This window comes from Brassica napus, chromosome A7 (genome assembly GCF_020379485.1).
Source record: "Brassica napus cultivar Da-Ae chromosome A7, Da-Ae, whole genome shotgun sequence".
NCBI lineage: Eukaryota > Viridiplantae > Streptophyta > Magnoliopsida > Brassicales > Brassicaceae > Brassica > Brassica napus.
This window is the reverse complement of record NC_063440.1, coordinates 12,519,577-12,539,236: the sequence shown is the minus strand read 5'-3', so window position 1 is coordinate 12,539,236 and position 19,660 is coordinate 12,519,577. Positions and strand designations below refer to the sequence as shown.

General features: G+C 30.1%; 2 protein-coding genes across 2 annotated transcripts; both read left to right on the top strand.

The window, feature by feature from the left end:
- Nucleotides 1-3,632: 3,632 nt before the first annotated feature.
- LOC106358171 (alcohol dehydrogenase-like 1) lies at nucleotides 3,633-6,919 on the top strand. The gene is made up of 9 exons (XM_013797921.3): nucleotides 3,633-3,945; nucleotides 4,022-4,068; nucleotides 4,153-4,481; nucleotides 4,660-4,742; nucleotides 4,918-4,993; nucleotides 5,975-6,039; nucleotides 6,138-6,233; nucleotides 6,325-6,486; nucleotides 6,623-6,919. Exons 1-9 carry the CDS (start codon nucleotides 3,751-3,753, stop codon nucleotides 6,737-6,739), a joined length of 1,170 nt encoding a protein of 389 aa, XP_013653375.2. The 5' UTR covers nucleotides 3,633-3,750; the 3' UTR covers nucleotides 6,740-6,919.
- A 187-nt stretch (nucleotides 6,920-7,106) lies between these two features.
- On the top strand, nucleotides 7,107-8,673 carry LOC106358170 (cytochrome c oxidase subunit 6b-1). The gene is given in 6 exon segments (XM_013797920.3): nucleotides 7,107-7,203; nucleotides 7,206-7,366; nucleotides 7,640-7,936; nucleotides 8,037-8,119; nucleotides 8,216-8,297; nucleotides 8,398-8,673. Coding segments are annotated over 6 exon segments (759 nt in total). The 5' UTR covers nucleotides 7,107-7,121; the 3' UTR covers nucleotides 8,452-8,673.
- The last annotated feature ends 10,987 nt before the right edge of the window (nucleotides 8,674-19,660 follow it).

Sequence of the window (19,660 nt, the reverse complement as noted above, 5' to 3'; positions counted from 1 at the left end):
TTGTCATCCTATTAAAATAGCTGTAAATTTGTAAAATAAACACAAATTATCAAGTGCGTAGCGTCTTAGTTGTTGTGGCTTTTATCAGCACCCTCACGGTACGTTTATGCTGAATCTTACCAAATCTCAGTCGATTCAGCATCATTATTATGGTTCATTTTTACAACTTAGAATGTCCTTGAACAATACATTGGAAAAATGAAATAGGGATCACGAAAGACAGTAATGTTGGAATGTGGAAGCATGCAGTCCCAATATGTTTGGGTAGCTTTGATCTTTTAAGCGGCCGAAATGTTTGCGGGAGCTTGTTCGGTGGTTTGAAATCTAAACGGAATATTCCAATTCTCGTGGATCCTAAAGTAGATATATGCATCAATCTTTTAATGTGAATACATTTTGTTTGTTAACAATTAAGTTTATATCTCACTTGGGTTGGGGGACAAAATGCTTTACTAGTTTCCAAACTATGTTTTACGTTTTCGTGGAATCCAATTCCTTTTCTTTTAATACTGCAGGAGCTTAATCTATAGTTTTATTACACGTATTGACATTTGAGGTAATTAACAAGGCTTACCTTTTTTTTTTGCAACAACAAGGCTTACGATTTAAAAGAAGAAAGAAAGTCTTTAAGGTGCACAAAAAAAAGTCTTTCAGGTTGGACCAAATGAGCTCCTTTGGCTGGGCTGCTAGAAGCTTCGGCTGCATTTTTTGAATTTTCCGATGTTAAACTTTTTCATATACTAATAAAACCTATATATATATATAAAATATTTTTATGTTACTCTAAAAAAATATATATACATAAGAGCATGCGCATTGGTTACGTTTTGTAAGAGTTTTTCACCAGACAAATTAGTATAAAAACTAAAAGCAAGAAAGAGAAAGAAGAAAAGTAGAGGTACGTCCCTACATAAAAAAAACTTTAAGCTTGTTAGGAGAGATTAATTCCATGTGTCTTGTACCACAAATTTTATGACATCAATTTTAATTAATTGTTTTACTCCAGGTTTTACTTCATAATACTATTATATATATATATATATATATATTGAGAGACTTAGTTTAAGAATTCCATCACAAATGATGCGTTAAGTATCCAGCCAAAAATAAATAGATCTATATATATAAATATATCAATTATGTACGAACAACAACTCTGGAAAGTCCAGAAGAGATTAATATGAGTGGATGAGAGTTAATTTCATGGGATTCTTTGTTCATTAGTCAGGATTATTTAATACTCTCTTTGTTTCTAAAATATCTATATTTTAGGATTTTCACTCTTATTAAAAAAATATATCAAATTTTAGTTAGTAATATATTATTTTTCGTAATCAACTATTTTCTAAAAGTTTTCACCAATAGAATTTTAATAAATATAATTATGTTTTTTTAAGTTTACAATTTACATTTAATTTATGCATTGAAAATATGAAAATTGTATTTTTTTGAAACAAATCTTTTTTTTAAATATGAATTTTTTAGAAACAGAGAGAATATTATACAAAATTTAGTTTGGTAAGAATTAAAAAGAGAAGAAGAGAAAACTGGCCACTGCAGAACGTGGATCTTTATTATTCGGAAACAGAAAATTTTCATCAAATACTCGTCTAAAGGAAAGGCTCAAAAATTGACTATAAAATGGACACAGCATTTTCTTTATTTGCATTCTCAAATAAATATATAGGAAATCTATATAGTAAACGAGAATCTAAAGTTTGATAAGAACGTAATAAAGAATTTCGTACCAAATCTGTAATAGAATTTTACTTTATAAGCTCAGTCAAAAATCTAATATGTATGTGAATTAATTTCATGATAATTCAAAATGTGGCAGGCAGCATTACAAGTAGCGCGAATTGTGACATACGAAAATTATATTTAAGAATCTGACATTTGTTATTTTTTCTTTTCATATGTTGATCATAGTAGATAGATATACTGGGCCTAAAGCAGACTCAAGCCCAATTCATGTTAGGACAAAAGACTGCCGTTGAGTATAGTCTTATTATATATTTTCGAGTTGAACCACCTCAACCATACCAAATTATGTATGCACTTGTCTATATCACACTGATGTTAATTTCCGGATTTTTTTTTCGTATGCATTTATCTATTTCACACTGATATTACCTCTGGTGTAACTGTAGCGGTTGCGGAAGTTTGCGAATGCGGGTGATTGTGGTTTTAAGCGGCTTTAAGAGATATGTATGAATGATATTGCGGTTAGAAATTGATGCGTTTACGGGTTCCTTATGACTGGTTAACTACCAAATACATCAGCAGTTAAATAATAAATTAACAATATTTACATTTTATATAATTATAAAAATATTAAACATCATAATATTATATTAAACAAAATTTAGATCATAACTAATCCTTAATTAATTATGTATTCATCTCATGTTGTGGTTCACCATCATATATAGATATAGGAACATTTATCTGAAATAAAAAACCGAACTAAAGAACCATGTTCAATTTGGGTTGGAAGGATCGTATCAATTACTTGAGAAAATCCTATATCTATAGAAGCGAAAACCCAAATCAAATTGAAACTGATAACTGAATGAATACATTTTTATAATATAATATATAATTATAAATATTAACTATGTTTAGATTTTTTTTTTAAACAAATGTTTCTAAAATACTATTTGTAAAACGATTACCCAAATATTTTTTATCCAATATATTTTAAGTTATCCAAGGTTTATTCAAAACCTGAAAATATGATATTTAAACTGAAACTTTTTTTTTTTACTTTTTAACCCGAATCAACCAAATAACCGAAACCAAACCAGAACCATATTAGATCCAAAATTATTTCGGATATTAGTCGGCTAAACTGAATCGAAAACCAAAATAGCTAAACTGAAATCAAACCAAATTTTCTAAATTCCCGAATAGATCCTATATTCTAGAACCGAAAACAAAAATAAATCATCAGTAATTATCTCGGATAATAACCCTAGTTAATATAACAATATGTAGAGACTCAGATTAAAGATACCATCAGTAATTATGCTCCTAGATGCCAAAGTTATGCATCTATATTATTAAAAGAGAAATACCTATTAAAAATACCCTTAAGTTTTCTAAATTATTTACGCTCCCATGCCACTGAAAATTAAATTAAACTACATATTTTAATGATTATTTTTTCCAGTTAAATTAATGAGTTTGTCTTAATCAAATTTAAACTTAATGTCACTAAATTAAACTTTTATTTTTTCTTTAAACATATATAACTAATTTATAATTTTTATGCCATACTAAGTCATAATATAATATTTCTTCATATCTTACATTCATAACCATTGTTTTTATATATTGTATACAATTTTCTAATTATGTGTATATGTTCAATTTGTTTATATGATATCGAATATTCGTCAAAAATAAATGGTTTAAGACGCCAAAAAAATTATTTACTTAGTGAATATAATACATCAAATATTACAAATACATCATTTAGTTAAATAAATAATTAAAAACCAAAAATTCATATCCGCACTGGTGCCGGGAGCGGGTTAAGGTCAAGTATAATATTAATTAAAATGTTTGTTGTTCTGAGTGGAACAGAATCATCTTTTTTTTTTCGATAAAACGTTTCTTGCTTTTAAGTTCTAACTTTTACTATTCCACCAACCAGCAGCTAAAGGAAGATTTCCATTGCTTTTAACGCTCTCTTTCTATCTTCCTCTCATCTCCCCATTCCATCACTGTTCATTATCATCATCACTAATGGACAAGACATCGTTCTCAAGCTGCAACAAAGGAAAGCCGATTAGATGCAAAGCAGCGATATGTAGAAAAGCCGGAGAAGCATTGGTGATAGAAGAGATCCAAGTTGATCCACCTCAAGCTTACGAAGTTCGTATTAAAATCATATGTACATCTCTATGTCACACCGATATCACTTACTGGAAATTAACCCATGTAAGTATTATATATCATGTACATATTCAAAACTAAGTCAACGCCATATATCTATCCTCATTGGCTTTTCTTCCAGGGTCCTCGTGCAAAGTTCCCTAAGATTCTAGGACACGAAGCAGTCGGGTGAATGAAACACTCGGTTACGCTTCTTTAAATCTCACTAGTACAATTTGCTTAATAACTTGAATTTGTTTGTTTTTAATCCAGTGTGGTCGAGAGCATAGGAGAACATGTGGACGGATTTAAGCAAGGCGATGTCGTTTTACCAGTGTTTTACCCTCAGTGTGAGGAATGTAAAGACTGTAAATCCCCAAAGAGCAACTGGTGCGCGAGATTTTGCGACGATTTCTTGTCAAACACGAGACGATACGGAACAAGCTCTAGATTCAAAGACTCCTCCGGTGAAATTATTCACCACCATATCTACGTATCTAGTTTCTCTGAATATACAGTTGTAGATATCGCCCATCTCGTCAAAATCTCCCCTGAGATCCCCGTTCACAAAGCGGCTTTGCTCAGCTGTTGCGTGTCCACAGGTTAATTTACCTTCATTCTTTTTTTTTTTTGTTTTTTTTGTTATTATCTCACTTACATGATTGTTATGTTATGTTTGTTGGATCAATAAGCATAACTCTCCCATTAACAAAACATCTTTATCAAAAAAAAAAGCAAAAGAAAAAAAAAACAAAAAGCAAAGTAAATTGTTGTAAATAGGAATTGGAGCGGCTTGGAAGGTGGCTGGTGTGGAGGAGGGTTCCACCGTTGCCATTTTTGGCCTTGGGGCTGTTGGACTTGCGGTACCTTGCTTTTTTTCTTCTGAATAATAGATAGAGATCACTATTGTTCAACTTTTCAGATTAACAACAATTATGTTCAATAAAAAACAGTTTGATTCAGACCAACAGAAATATATAAAACAATATAATTTTCTTTTTAGATGATTTAGAAAATAAAAAACGATTTGGCAAATAGGTTGCAGAAGGAGCCAGGTTGCATGGGGCCTCAAAGATCATCGGTGTGGATCTTAATCCTGACAAATTTGAAATAGGTGTGATTTATTTACTTCTTGCAATTTTATAGTGTCTCTTCTAATTTCCTTTTATAAGATCTTGATAGCACTAGTTGAGTTGAAATATTCCACGCATGTCTTTATAGTCAAAAATAATATTATTAACGTATATATTCAACAGATTCAGATCCAAATATCCTTAACTCTAAAAGCACAAGATATATCAAATACAAATGCCATCCGGAACCGAACATCTGAGTATCTGAAGTTTTGAACCAAAGGGCATAATAATAGTTTTCATTACCGGGTAGATAATGAGTTTCCAACTTAAAATCAATTGGTACTAATTGAATTGATTTTAACCTTTATATATTATGTAAAGTTATTTAAAAATTTTGATATAAAATATTTTATTTTTAATACCTTTTTGAGACGGTGCTTTTTTATCGGCCATAAATTTTGAATTTAAGTCATTTATACCGATCATGATGATCTAGTATGAAAGTTATACACAGTTGAAAGGGTCTAGTACGGTAGTTATATCCGATCGAAAAAATTATATCGATTAGGGGTTTAAGATGTTCAAGATATGGGTAATGATATTTGAGTTTATCATGTACTTAAAAAATTTAAACTGATTACTAGTAAGTGGATTAGCTGTAACATTTTATATATTACTTAGATTTCTCTTAAATTTCTTTTTTCGAGATGATTTTTTGATCGGCCATAAATCTCAGAACTTATTCGGTCAAGAGGGTGTAGTACGATGTTATATCCAGTTGAGAAAATTATACTGATTAAGGATTTAACGTATTTAGGATCTCGACTCTTACCATGTCAAATTTAAACTTATTATGACTTATAACTTAAAACCGATAGACTTTAAACAGGTTGGCTAACCTTTATATATTACTTAAACTTTCTTATACTTTTGATATGAGATATTTTATTCGTAGTTATTACTTGTTTGTTCATGTTATATTCTATCGTTTAAAAACCATAATTATTGATGTCGAGTAGGTAAAAGATTCGGCATCACGGACTTTATCAATACGGCTTCATGTGGAGAGAAGACAATAAGCCAAGTCCGTTGATCCACAGAAATATTATATATAGTTTTCAAAATTTTAGTTTCAAACGTGCGGACAGAAATTATAACATTATTGTTGTTGTTATGAAAAAGGTGATTAAAGAAATGACAGGAGGAGGAGTTGACTATAGTTTTGAATGCATTGGTTTAGCTTCCTTGATGGAAGAGGCTTTCAATAGCTCCCGCACGGTAAGTTTTTCTTACCGGTTTTTCTATTTGGTTGTACAGCATTCTATGGATAAACCAAAGTAAATCGGTTTTGCTATTAATTTATTCGTAGGGTTCGGGGAAGACGGTAATATTGGGGATGGAGAAGAACGCTTCGCCAATAAGCTTAGATAGTCGCGCTATTCTCAGAGGTAGAAGTGTCCACGGAAGTTTGTTTGGTGGTCTAAAACCCAAACTTGATATCCCCATTCTCGTCGATCGTTATTTGAAAAAGGTATTCGATTAATCTAATTTTGAATTAAGCGAATTATATGCAGACAAAGGATGGTATATAAATATATCATATATGATTATTTACAAGTAAAAAGAAAAGGAGTTAATAACTATATAACTATTTAAATAAATTTCAGGAGCTTAACTTGGATGGTTTTATCACACACGAGATAAGCTTTGAAGAAATTAACAAGGCTTTCGATTTACTGGTGGAAGGGAATTCTATACGCTGCATTATGTGGATGGATAAATAACTACTTTCTGTAAATTCTGTTGATCCATCCATGTTCCTGAATATGGCTGGGAAAAAAATATGTTTTTACTGAAATATCGCCGCAATTTATCATATGTAATTTCATTTGTTGGCTATTGTTTTCGTATGTTATTACCTCTTTATTGGGCTGAAACTATCTAATATAGTTGTATATTCTCTCCGTATCATTTTAAATAGTGTTTTAAACCAAGATAAATTGTATAAAATTTTGTATTTACTTAATTTATGTACAAAAACTTAAAAAAAAAAACATATATTTTGATACAGAAGGAGTTTTATCTTTTGGGTCTTTTTCTTCGTAACGAGTAACGACAGTGTTACCGTGTTCCAAAATTATTTAATTTCCATTATTACGGATTACAATGTTACTGGGCCTAAAGAAGACTAATGAGCTTCAGGCCCGTTTCATGTCAGGACAAGACACTGTCGTTTTAGTCTGTGTGGGAAATGGTCAGATAGATCCTGCCAGAACCTAAACCTAACACTCGTTTCTTTGTCATCAGAAAAGATTCTCTGTCTCTCCGATCCTCGTCGATCTGAAGAATCTCGGAGACCACTCACTTCAATGGCGGAATCTGTAGCTTCTCAAACTCCGTCGCTCTCCGAGGTACTCTCTTCATCTACACCCCCCTTTTCTCGTTTCGTCTCTCGCCGATGCTCTGTTTTCAATCTTCGTTTAGATCTACTCGAGAATAAGATTAGTCTCCTTGATTTAGGTTTTGATTCTTGCGTTGTTGTGTTTTGACTTCACATCTGACAGATCTGATTTTGAGTCAAACAAGATTGGACTCTGTTCTTTCTTCTATGACCTTAGGGAGAAAGAACAGATCTTTAATGTTTGGGTATCACTTGGTTTAACCGTTGATTCATTTGGTTTTAGCAATATCATTTGGAGAAGGAAGTGAAGCAAGACACAAGCGCAAAGCCTGTCGAGGTTGCACCAGAGGTTACTTCTCAAGCTGAAGACGTTAGCACCGACAAAGCCAGTGAAGAGTCTCCTGCTGAGGAAGCTGTTTCTGCTGTTGAGGACAAGTCTGAGTCTCCTCCTGCTTCCGAAGAGGCTCCTCCTTCTGTGGTAGTGGAAGACAGTGCTGATGAGACTCCTGCTGCTGTGGAAGAGAGTAATGATGACAACGCTAGTGAAGAAGTTGTTGAGGAGACTCCTGATGAGATCAAGGTATGTTCTAGTACCCATCCACAGAGAAAAAGAAGCTAACTTTGATGTGTTTTGCTCTTTGTGTTCTGTCTGCTCATCTTATGGTGTCTTTTCTTTTCAGCTTGAGACAGCTCCTGCTGATTTCCGTTTCCCGACAACTAACCAAACAAGGCATTGTTTCACACGTTACATTGAATATCACAGGTGAAAACACCGTGTTTCTTCTGTAATTTTCCTTAATTGCTGTCTGTTCCTCTCTCCCCGTGTCTTAAGTCTTGTGCTTGTTCATAAAATCTTCAGATGTGTAGCTGCTAAGGGTGACGACGCTCCAGAATGCGATAAGTTTTCAAAGTTTTACCGATCTCTTTGCCCCGGTGAATGGGTATGCGTACCTTCCCTTCACTCCTTTTGTGTTTTCAGTAACTTGGTTGATGATGATTAGTTAAATGACATTTAAACACTCTTTCTGTGTATGTTTGTAGGTTGACAAGTGGAACGAGCAAAGAGAGAATGGAACTTTCCCTGGTCCTCTTTAAAACACTCTCCTGCCTGAAGAAGAATCTTCTTTTGATGTTACCTTCATGATGTCAGCTCCAATTACACTGCAGAGTTTAATAAGATTTTACTGAACCAGCACGTTTGGTTCCCCATCATAAGATGTGAGAATTTAACAACTATAATCTCAATTTTTTATATCTATATGTTCATCTCAAGTTTTGAGGATCTTCTGATTTTGAAATGTTGTTTCTGCCTGATTATATGCTTTTCCATGGTGAGCTTCAAGTTTATTACCAGAGACCATAAGAAAATGGTATATCATTTCATTATTAAACACTGTTTGGTTACAAGTGGATTTTCACTATAATGCTATAACCTAAATAATAAGCCTACAGGTCTATAACTATCATTAACCTTATCCCCAAAGCCAATATGCATAGAAACAAATCTGATACGTGTGGGCATCGGTTAAGAGAGGATAAGAAGAAGTAACTCTAGTTTAATAAAGAGTAACCATAGTTTAGTTATTTTAAATTTATGCTTTATTAACCGGGGCTTCTAGCTCTAGTGGTAAAGGACTTACAGCTGTGAGTACCGCCACCTGGGTTCGAATCCTGGCCACTGGGGAATTAACATTTCGGCATCGCCAGGGACAGAGGACCGACACGTGGTAACATGTGACTAGTCTGGATCATTTCTGTGGGGTCAGGATACCTCTGTATAATTCAAAAAAAAAATTTATGCTTTATTTATATATGAGCTGTAGGGTTTTGGGAAGAGGGGTATCTGGGTTTTAGTGGTTAAAAGAGAGAAAGGAGACGCCATGAACGTTTCTGAACCTTGTACTCAGTTCTTAAATTCTATGAATATTATCTTGTTTTCTTGAGATCAATTGCTTTTGATCAGAATCGTTACGTTTCACGTAACAAAATCCCGCAAGGCCTGTTATACATACACTTCTCATGTCACATCACCTCATTCTACTTACGTCTCTCCAGTAATGTATTTTGTAGAAAGATCCCTCAGTAAAATGTCTTTCCAAACCTTTGTTCCCGGAACCGGGTCCCTTTCTCCTCTTTGGTGATCCTTGTCTGTATTATAAGTAACCATAACACTCAGAAAATTGTGGATATCAGTTCTGTTGTATGAAAATAGTTGGATTTTGTCTACCGAGTTTTGTGAATCTATATGATTCTTTCATACACTTTCCTGCTTTCTCAGCTCCTCTTCCTATTTTATGTTTCGTTCTTTTGGACTTGTATTTCTTTGTTTTGACCTTTGAGTATATGTTTCAAGAGATTTTCAATATTTTTGTTGACTTTTGTAATTTCAGTTCAAAGATAATAACTAGCATCGTTTGTGTTTAATCAAAGGAGAATACGGTAGCATAGCAATAATGACAAAAATGTTTAATTAAAGAGGTAAATATACACTTATACTTCTAGGGTTAACTAATCCAAATCTTAGACCATCTCTAATTGGGGGGTTTTCTCCATTGAGATTCTTAATATATATATCTACATTATTAAAACTCAAGTACAAAATTGGATTGTTTGGAGATTTGAATATATAAGACTATTAAAAAATTTGAAGTGTTTGGAAACATGGATTGTAGTCTTTTAAAAAAAAAATTGTTTGGAAACAAGGATTGTAGTATTAAAAAAAAAGTAATGGGCTTATGTCATTAATAAAAAATGAAAGTCCATCATATTATAAGAAAGTATCTATCTATCTCGACCAGTTTTAAAATATACGAAAATGGATCAATCTAATTGCCTAAAACTTTTTTTTTTCTAAACTAACCATAAAACAAAATTTAAACTTTATATACATATTTTAAATCAAAATAATAATTCAAAGTTGATTTATATCAAAAATTGATTCAAAAATATACATATATTCAAAAATGGATTTTTACTAAACTATTTTTCAACAACCATTATAAAAAAATATTGTCAATATATATAAGAAAAATACAATACAAAGCCCAATTTGAAATACCAACTCAAATTATGGTTTTTATATTTCATATTAAGTTTTAAGAATATAATATATGTAATTATTTATATGATGGTACGAATAAAATATTATTAATTATATGATTACTTATATGATGATACGTATAAAATATGATTAATTATATGATGACAATATACAATATATAATAATGACTAGAGATGAGCTTTCGGGTACCCATACGGGTTTGGTTCTGATCGGTTTGCATTTTGGTTTTTCGGGGTCAAAGATTTCAGTCCTATTAGGATGTTTCTAAATTTTAGTTTGAGCTCGATTCGGATCTTTGCGGGTTTGGTTCGGGTTTGGATAACCCATTTAAATTATTTTTAAAGTTTTAAATCATTATATTTAAATTCTCACAATCTATAAATAAAATAATATATTACCTATAAATTTGAATAACATATGTTAGAATACCTAAGCTTAACATATCAATTGGCTTGATTTATAATTTTGGATACGGAATCAATAATTATTTTAAGTATTTTTGGTGATTTGAGTATATTTTAACTATTTCAGATATTTACTTTTGACTATCTATATATATTATCAAGTATTTAAACCAAATTTAAAGTATCATTCTTGTTGTTTTATATACGTTAAATCTAAAAATAATTAATATATATAAGTATATAAATCTATTTTTAGATAAATTCGGGTACTCGAATACTTTGGTTTAGATCAGATTATATTCTCTAAATAACAAAATTTGAATAATTCGAATATTTAATCAATTTATGTTCGGGTTTGGTACTATATTTTCGGATCGGTATCGGTTCTGTTCCTCGGATTCATTTTGCCAAACCCTAATAATTACATGAAAAACAAATATAAACATATTTTCTAAAATATACATCCGCGCGCCTGCGCGGATCAAAGTCTAGTATATATATTATATATGTGTAAATTATTGTGGGATCCACAATTTTTGTGGAACCCCATGAAAAAAGAGTTCTTAAAGATTCTTAAAATTCTATTTTAAGAACCTTTACCTATGGGATTCTACAAAAATTGTAGACCTCATATTACTTATACATATATAATATATATATACATATATATATATACATAACACATATATTAAGGACCCTAATGGAAAGAACTCCCATTGGAGGTGCTCTTAGGGTTTTAGAGTTAAGGAGTGGAGATTTGAGTTTAAGGTTTAAAATTTTATAGAACAGAAAATAAATATTAAAAATTTGAAAATAAAAATTTTAAAAATTGTTTTAAGAAGTATTTTCGAATTACAAAAATAAAATTTGAAAAAAAAAATCGATAAAAAATTAAAAAAGTAAATTTATAAAAAAATTTGAATTTGAAAACATATAATCTAAAACTATAAAAATAAATTTATTTATTTATTTATTTATTTTTGTTTTTTTTTTATTTTTATTTTTTTATAATATCCTTTTACCTATTAAATGAAACATTTTGGTCATTTTCCTTCTTGTTATTTTTGTGACCAAAACTTGAAAATGATATATTTATGAGAATTGCCCTTTAAACAAAACTATCATGATATTTGAATAATTTGTCGGAATTGTGTCTTGGTATATGTTTGGAAATCTAAGACCTATCATTCACCCATTGTGAATTGGTATAGAATTGTCAAATTACATTAAAACTACATTCCATCGTTAAATTATCAATCAAACTTTTAGAGTTTTCAAATTTTAATTAGTAATAGAAAGAGAGATCATGTATAGGATTAACAGTTTTACCAAAAAAAAAAAAATAGGATTAACAGTTTTCTGTCACTTCACTGAAATAGAGCATACCAAGAAAAGATTATGTAAAAGTTAGCCAGCAATCATGTAACTAAACCAAGCCAATCATAAGATATTTATATCTCTTTTCTCTTTTGAATACCAGGAGGTCGAAGCCAGTAACCTCCCTGACTTAAAATCACAACATGTAATTTTAGTTCGCCTCATCGATCAATTGAAAAGAAAATTTCTTATATAATAAACATATTTTTTTCCAGTTAAGTTAATGACAACATTTATATTTCTTTTTTCTTTAACCGTCATTCGAAATTTAGATGAACACCAAATATTAAAAACATAATCTATATATGTACTATATAATAGCCAGTAGGATCTATTTGTATTGAGATAGTATGGATGAGTCGTGACAGCACGTGTAAGATGTAGAGAGAATGTTCGTGGAAAACGGCTGATGAGATCCATCACTAACTACTGCTTCAGAGATGAACTGGCCACTTAAGTTTGTACAACCACCCACTCATTTCCTCCTTACTTGCTCTTTTAACATTTAGCCAGCCATCTCCTCCCATGATCTCTTGTCTTCTTATACTATTATTTGAAAAAAATTATTAATAGTAATAATTACCACAGCTCATAGTCACGTAACAAGCAAGTTTCAAGGTACATCTAGTTAGCTGTGATCAAGCCTTCTCGAGTTCCAAGTTAAAGACTACACATACTGGTTCTCTTGGTATTTACCATAAAACCAATTTGAGCCGTTAATAAGTAGACTAGTTATTAAATTAGAGCAGCCGCAGTGCATCATCTACTTCTTCGGTGTTATCAGGCGTTATCAAGCTCTTGCTGCAGTGCATCATCTACTGCATATGACGTAAGAGGAACATGCACATTTTCCAACAAACGTCTACATATTTTCATGTTATTTCTAAATCTAATTCAGTTAGATTTCAATGGTTCGTTAAAGTCAATTATATGATTGTTTAAAACTATATACAATAAATTTATAATTATTTATAGAAGCTGAAAATAAGAACAAATTACTTTACTTGATAAATACAGTAAACACACACACTAATGTTGTATCAGTACATAATAAAATAAAATAGAAACATATATATATATATATATATATATATATATATATATATATACACACAAATTTAAGAAAATATTTAACTTTCATAATTTGAATCAAGGACAATAGCTAGATTTCGTTATCCCACATATGATGCTGGTAAGTAGACCGCCATCACCTCGTGGATGAACAATCATTTGGACGTTTGGTTGTTTAGAGTTATTAATCATTTGGACGTTTGGTTGTTCAGAGTTATTGCAAAACTTCTGGCAAGCTTCTTTACATACGGTTAGATCAGTTTTTTTCATTACTTTCATGCATTGATTCAGAATACAGTGTTTTATACACATTTCTTCTACATTGACTGAATGAGAAATGTGTGCTGAAAATGCTATCGTAATCATAACTATGATCATGAGAACGCTTGATTTTTTTTCTGAATCTCCATGACTTATATGTATTTAATTATCAGAAATTCTAAGAAGATATTGCAATTTTTTTTTTTTTTTTTTTGAAACTTTAAGTAAGATAATTTGATGAGTAATGATAGGTTAATGTAAGTAGCTTATATAGTAGAATTATTAATAACTATTAATAATAGTTGTAAATCAGTTTACTAATTTTATTAAACTATATATATCCAACTAGTTTTGTAAAGTTTAGTTGTGCTTTGTCTATTATAGTTCAACAAACAACTTATTGTTATAAGAAAACAGTTATTGAAAGTTCCAAAAAAAAAACAATTATTGATCGTTCTTATTGAAAATTACAGATATATCCATATACCATTTTGGTTTATTTGTGACAACTTGTTTTATGCTAATTTGTCACTACATATTGATATTGTTATCAATATGTATTCTTATGAGAATATTTTGACTTGAATCCCTAATAAATACGATAGAAATTCTAGAGATAGAGAGAGAGAGAGAGAGAGAGAGAGAGAGAGAGAGAGAGAGAGAGAGAGAGAGAGAGAGATAGAGAGAGAGAGAGAGAGAGAGAGAGAGAGAGAGAGAGAGAACAAATTACTTTACTTGATAAATACAGTAAACGCACACACTAATGTTATATCAGTACATAATAAAACAAAATAGAAACAAATATATATATATATATAGAATACACAAATTTAAGAAAATATTTAACTTTCATAATTTGAATCAAGGACAGTTGCTAGATTTCATTATCCCACATATGATGCTGGTAAGTAGACCGCCATCACCTCGTGGATGAACAATCACTTGGACTTTTGGTTGTTTAGAGTTATTAATCATTTGGACGGTTGGTTGTTCAGAGTTATTGCAAAACTTCTGGCAAGCTTCTTTACATACGGTTAGATCAGGTTTTTTCATTACTTTCATGCATTGATTCGGAATACAGTGTTTTATACACATTTCTTCTACATTGACTGAATGAGAAATGTGTGCTGAAAATGCTATCGTAATCATAACTATGATCATGAAAACGCTTGATTTTTTCTGAATCTCCATGACTTATATGTATTTTATTATCAGAAATTCTAAGAAGATATTGCAATTTCTTTTCTTTTTTTTTGAAACTTTAAGTAAGATAATTTGATGAGTAATGTTAGGTTAATGTAGGTAGCTTATATAGTAGAACTATTAATAACTATTAATAATAGTTGTTTTAAATCAGTTTACTAATTTTATTAAACTATATATATATATCCAATTAGTTCTGTAAAGTTTAGTTGTGCTTTGTCTATTATAGTTCAACAAACAACTTATTGTTATAAAAAACAGTTATTGAAAGTTCCAAAAAAAAAGAAAAGAAAACAATTATTGATCGTTCTTATTGAAAATTACAGATATATCCATATATCATTTTGGTTTATTTGTGACGACTTGTTTTATGCTATTTTGTCACTACATATTGATATTGTTATCAATATCTATCTATCTATATTATTAAAGTTAAAGTACACATTGAGATTGTTTGGAAATATGGATAGTAGTTAAAAAAAATAGTAATGTTTGGAAACATGAATAGCAGTAAGTTAGAAAAAAAAATAATGGGCTTATACTACTAAAAATATTGGAAGTTTATTCCATTATATTAAAAAGTAATGTGTCTATGTTACTTGATATATATATTCAAATCAAAATAATAATTTAAAATTGATTTATATCAAAAATTCATTCAAAAATATACATATATTCAAAATTTGATTTTACTAACATATTTTCCAATAACTATTATAAAAATGTTTTCAATATATATAAAAAAAATACATTACAAAGCCCAATTTCAAACACCAACTTAAATTATGGTTTTTATATTTCACATTAAATTTTAAAATATAATATATGTGATTATTTATATGAATGTACGTATAAAATATTATTAATTATAAGAAAACTTATTTGATGGTACATATAAAATAAGATTAATTATATGATAACACATATTTTGTAACCTATGATGACACATATAGAATATATATATATAATAGTGATTAGGGATGGGCGTTCGGGTTCGTTTTCGGGTCTTTTTGGGATTTCGTGTTCAGTTCAGATCTTTGAGGATTTGGTTCAGATTTGGATAACCAATTTAAATAGGTTTGGTTTAAATATTTGGATAGAAAATTAATAATTATTTAAGTATTTTTGGAGTATTGAGTATTTTTTAAATATTTAAGATATTTACGTTTGATTATTTGTATATATTTTCAAGAATTTATGCAAACTTAAAAGTATCATATATATCATGGATATTTTTATATTTATTAAATCTAAAAATAATTAATATATATAAGTATATAAATCTATTTTGGATACCCAAAATACTTCGGTTCGGATCGGATTAGGTTTCAGTTCTTCAAATACCAAAATTTTGAATAATTCGGATATTTAATCAATTCCGGTTCGAATTTAGTACTACTTATTCGGATTGAAATCGGTTTGATTCTTCGAATTCGAGTTTTTTGCTCAATCCTAAATAGTGACATAAAAATCAAATAGCATCATATTTTTTAAAAAAATACACCCGCACGAGCGTGCGGGTCAAACTCTAGTGTATTCTTATGAGAATAGTTTGACTTGAATCCCTAATAAATACGATAGAAATTCTAGAGAGAGAGAGAGAGAGAGAGAGAGAGAGAGAGAGAGAGAGAGAGAGAGAGAGAGAGAGAGAGAGAGAGAGAGAGAGAGAGAGAGAGAGAGAGAGAGAGAGAGAGAGAGAGAGAGAGAGAGAGAGAGAGAGAGAGAGAGAGAGAGAGAGAGAGAGAGAGAGAGAGAGAGAGAGAGAGAGAGAGAGAGAGAGAGAGAGAGAGAGAGAGAGAGCTGCTAAGGAGAACATTCGGATATCTTTTAAAGTCTTTTCTTATTTATATATAATGAAAAGCTTTTTACATACTCATAAGCAGTTTGAATCATATCCATAGGCTTGATTTTTCTAATAATGTGTAGCTGTACTTTTTTGTTTTTTATACCCTAAAAGTGAATATAGGTTCCATGTTTTTTTTATGGGTCTTCACTCTTCATGATAATACAATGATCATCATCTCTCTTCTTCCATGTACCGATTTAACTATAAAAACTCTCAAACACTGGTTGCTGTTATGGTCACTGTAATTTGTACAAGAAAGTTTCTTTTCTTTTTGACATGCTATATATCTCTCGAAGAAAAAAAAATAATAGTCGAAGTTTTTAATGTATATTACGCGAAATTTTTGGTTTTTAGCGCTTTGTTTAACTGAGATGTGCAAGGTTCGACATTGCGATTTAACAACAGAACTAGGATAAGACCAGCGCTTTGCGCATAGTGAATTTATTTGTATATATTATTGATATTTTTTTTTATATTTGATCATTTTATTTATACATATACAAATGTTTTTTGTTGTTATTATATCTGATTGACACGATCAAATTTTATTAAAAATTGTGGAACTAAACTATAATTAATATATTATAGGTTGATCGGATTTGACATTAAACAAATTATAACACAAAAACCTTATTTTTTCCACTACATATTCTTGAAAAAAGTGAACATTTCATAGTTGAATTATTTTGACATTTATCTTCCATATGGTTTTGAAAAGTTTTAGATCATTCATCAAATTGGTACATGTCGTTTTAATGATTTTAGTCGTATGCTTAAGAAAAACTTACATTTTTTAATTTAAATTAATTTAAAAAAATTTAAAATATAACATATAATAAAAAAATTTAATATATAAGAAAAATATAACATATACAATTTGTTTTTTGTAATTTAAAGTCGTTTTAAAAAATTTAAACCATAACATATAAGGTTTCCTCATTTTTGTAATTTAAAGTCATTTAAAAAAAATCAAAATATAATATATAAGAAAAAATATATTTTCTTATTATATGGTTAATGTGATTGTTTATTTTTTAATAATATAAAGTAAAAAAAATGAAAATGGATGCAAAAATTGTTATCAAATCTTTATTATTCATAGTCATTATTTGCCGTATATATGTTAATCATATTATGTAATTCTATAACTTTCATTTAAGGAAATAATACATGCTTTTTATATTTTAGATTAATATAATGTTTCCTACTAATTGGATTTGGATCAACATTTTTTCAATTGATTCTTAAGCTGCCACGTAAGTTATATTGTCATCTTAATTAAGTGAAACCTAAATATGATCTTTTTTTTTAATTAGTACAAGCTTAAGGTTGCAAATTTTTAAATGATCCTGAATTAATATATAAGAGATATTTGAAGATTAGTTATAGGTTTTGTCAACAATTTGTTACATATATCATATAATCCAAACATTGCAATAGTGTTTAGTCAGTCTAGTGGTTGGAGAACAACCAAATAAAGCCATCAACCTGGTTCAATACCCAAAGCTTAATTTCTGGCTTATATTACAGATTTTTTTGGCGTAGTTATATTAGTAACTTTATTTTTCTCTTTTTTTTTTCCTGCGAATTTCGGAACTTTGAAACGCAGCCGCCAACTGCATTTAGCTTTTGTTTCATCGTTTTAGCTATATATGATCAAACTATTACTCATAATTTTAAGATTGAATAAAGATTATCTGATATATAACCCGCAAAGAACAAAAATTATGATTTCAAAGTCAACTAAGTTTTAAACCGATTTGTTAAAATCGTTGTGGCTCTTCACCATCGAGCGAGTACTCACCGCTTTAGTGGCTGCCTAAGCCGAGTTTTCGAACACATGGTGAAAGATACACTATCGCCAAAAACTTATAAGAAGGCTGAGGGGGTTCCCACTTCGCACATGGGGTTGTCCGTGTGGTTAATATCTCTAGGTGAATAGTTTATTATTAGATGGATTGAAGATGGTGAATCGAGAGACAGAGAGAGAGATGACGATAGAGAAAGTTGTATGAACCTCAATTTCTCATTCAAATAAAACATCATTTTGACATATGAATACACTATTCATAATTTTCAAAAAATAGTTCTAACAATCTCCCACATGAATAGAAATGACTCTAGACACTAGGACTCGACGGACTTGACCTCTTAGACATGACTCAACTAAGGACTTTTGAGAATATAAGCGAGAAATTCATTGCATGATGAGTTGGTTGCATTTTCAGCCTTGAACCAGTCATTGTTAATAGCTACCGGATTTACTCGGCCATGTAGTGAACATGATTTCTTGAATCATCAAGGCTTTGGTGTAAACCTAGACAATAACTAAACACACAAATTTATTCTCTCACAGAACTAGGTTCTCCGTTCTGTTCATTTTGGCCGTGAAAATGTCTGGTTAATCATGAGTGAACTTAGAGAATATAGCATTTTCTTCATTTTCCTAGAAACGGCCCCATTTCACACTTACAAAGTGATTTGCAATTAGCTTTGTTTAGAGGAGTATCATGTACTACTCCATTCATATCTCAAAGTTATGGACACAAATCATTATAAGCAAATGCTTATCATCTATTCCTTATATGTAGTATTGTTTAACCGTCATAGGAACTGGGTATAGACTGTAGTCTAACAGTGCTTTGGGCAGATTTAGTTTGACTTAGTTGTCTCTTTGAACTTATTTCTTGGGATCTCCAGTCAGTTGGGTAGAGTTACCGTCAAATCTCATCTGAATTCATAGGCTTTAACCTATTCCTCTTAATGATATAACAATTTGATCGCATGACACACTTTTAATAAAAGGATCCTAGGTTGTCTTCATAATGAATATAATCTCTTGAGATTAATCCAATCAAGATCAATTGTTTAATGATTTTTGTCATCTTTTTTCCAGATATAATTAATCATTATAAACAAAACTCAGTGCATGACACTAGTTTTTCATTAACTTATATTATGATAACTATCACTAAGTTCATGTGGCTTTTTGCTAATAATTTTATGTGGTAAGCGATGTTTCCCCCGTATTTTTTGAGATAAATCAAAATTATGCATAATTAAAATCAACATCTCTTAAGA

What these genes read in the sequence shown, in the direction of transcription:
- LOC106358171 (XM_013797921.3), top strand. Translation starts at nt 3,751, where the DNA reads ATGGACAAGACATCGTTCTCAAGCTGCAACAAAGGAAAGCCGATTAGA. An exon ending in TTGGGGCTGTTGGACTTGCG is followed by an intron (nt 4,743 to 4,917) that starts GTACCTTGCTTT and finishes TTTGGCAAATAG; the next exon opens with GTTGCAGAAGGAGCCAGGTT. An exon ending in GAGAGAAGACAATAAGCCAA is followed by an intron (nt 6,040 to 6,137) that starts GTCCGTTGATCC and finishes GTTATGAAAAAG; the next exon opens with GTGATTAAAGAAATGACAGG.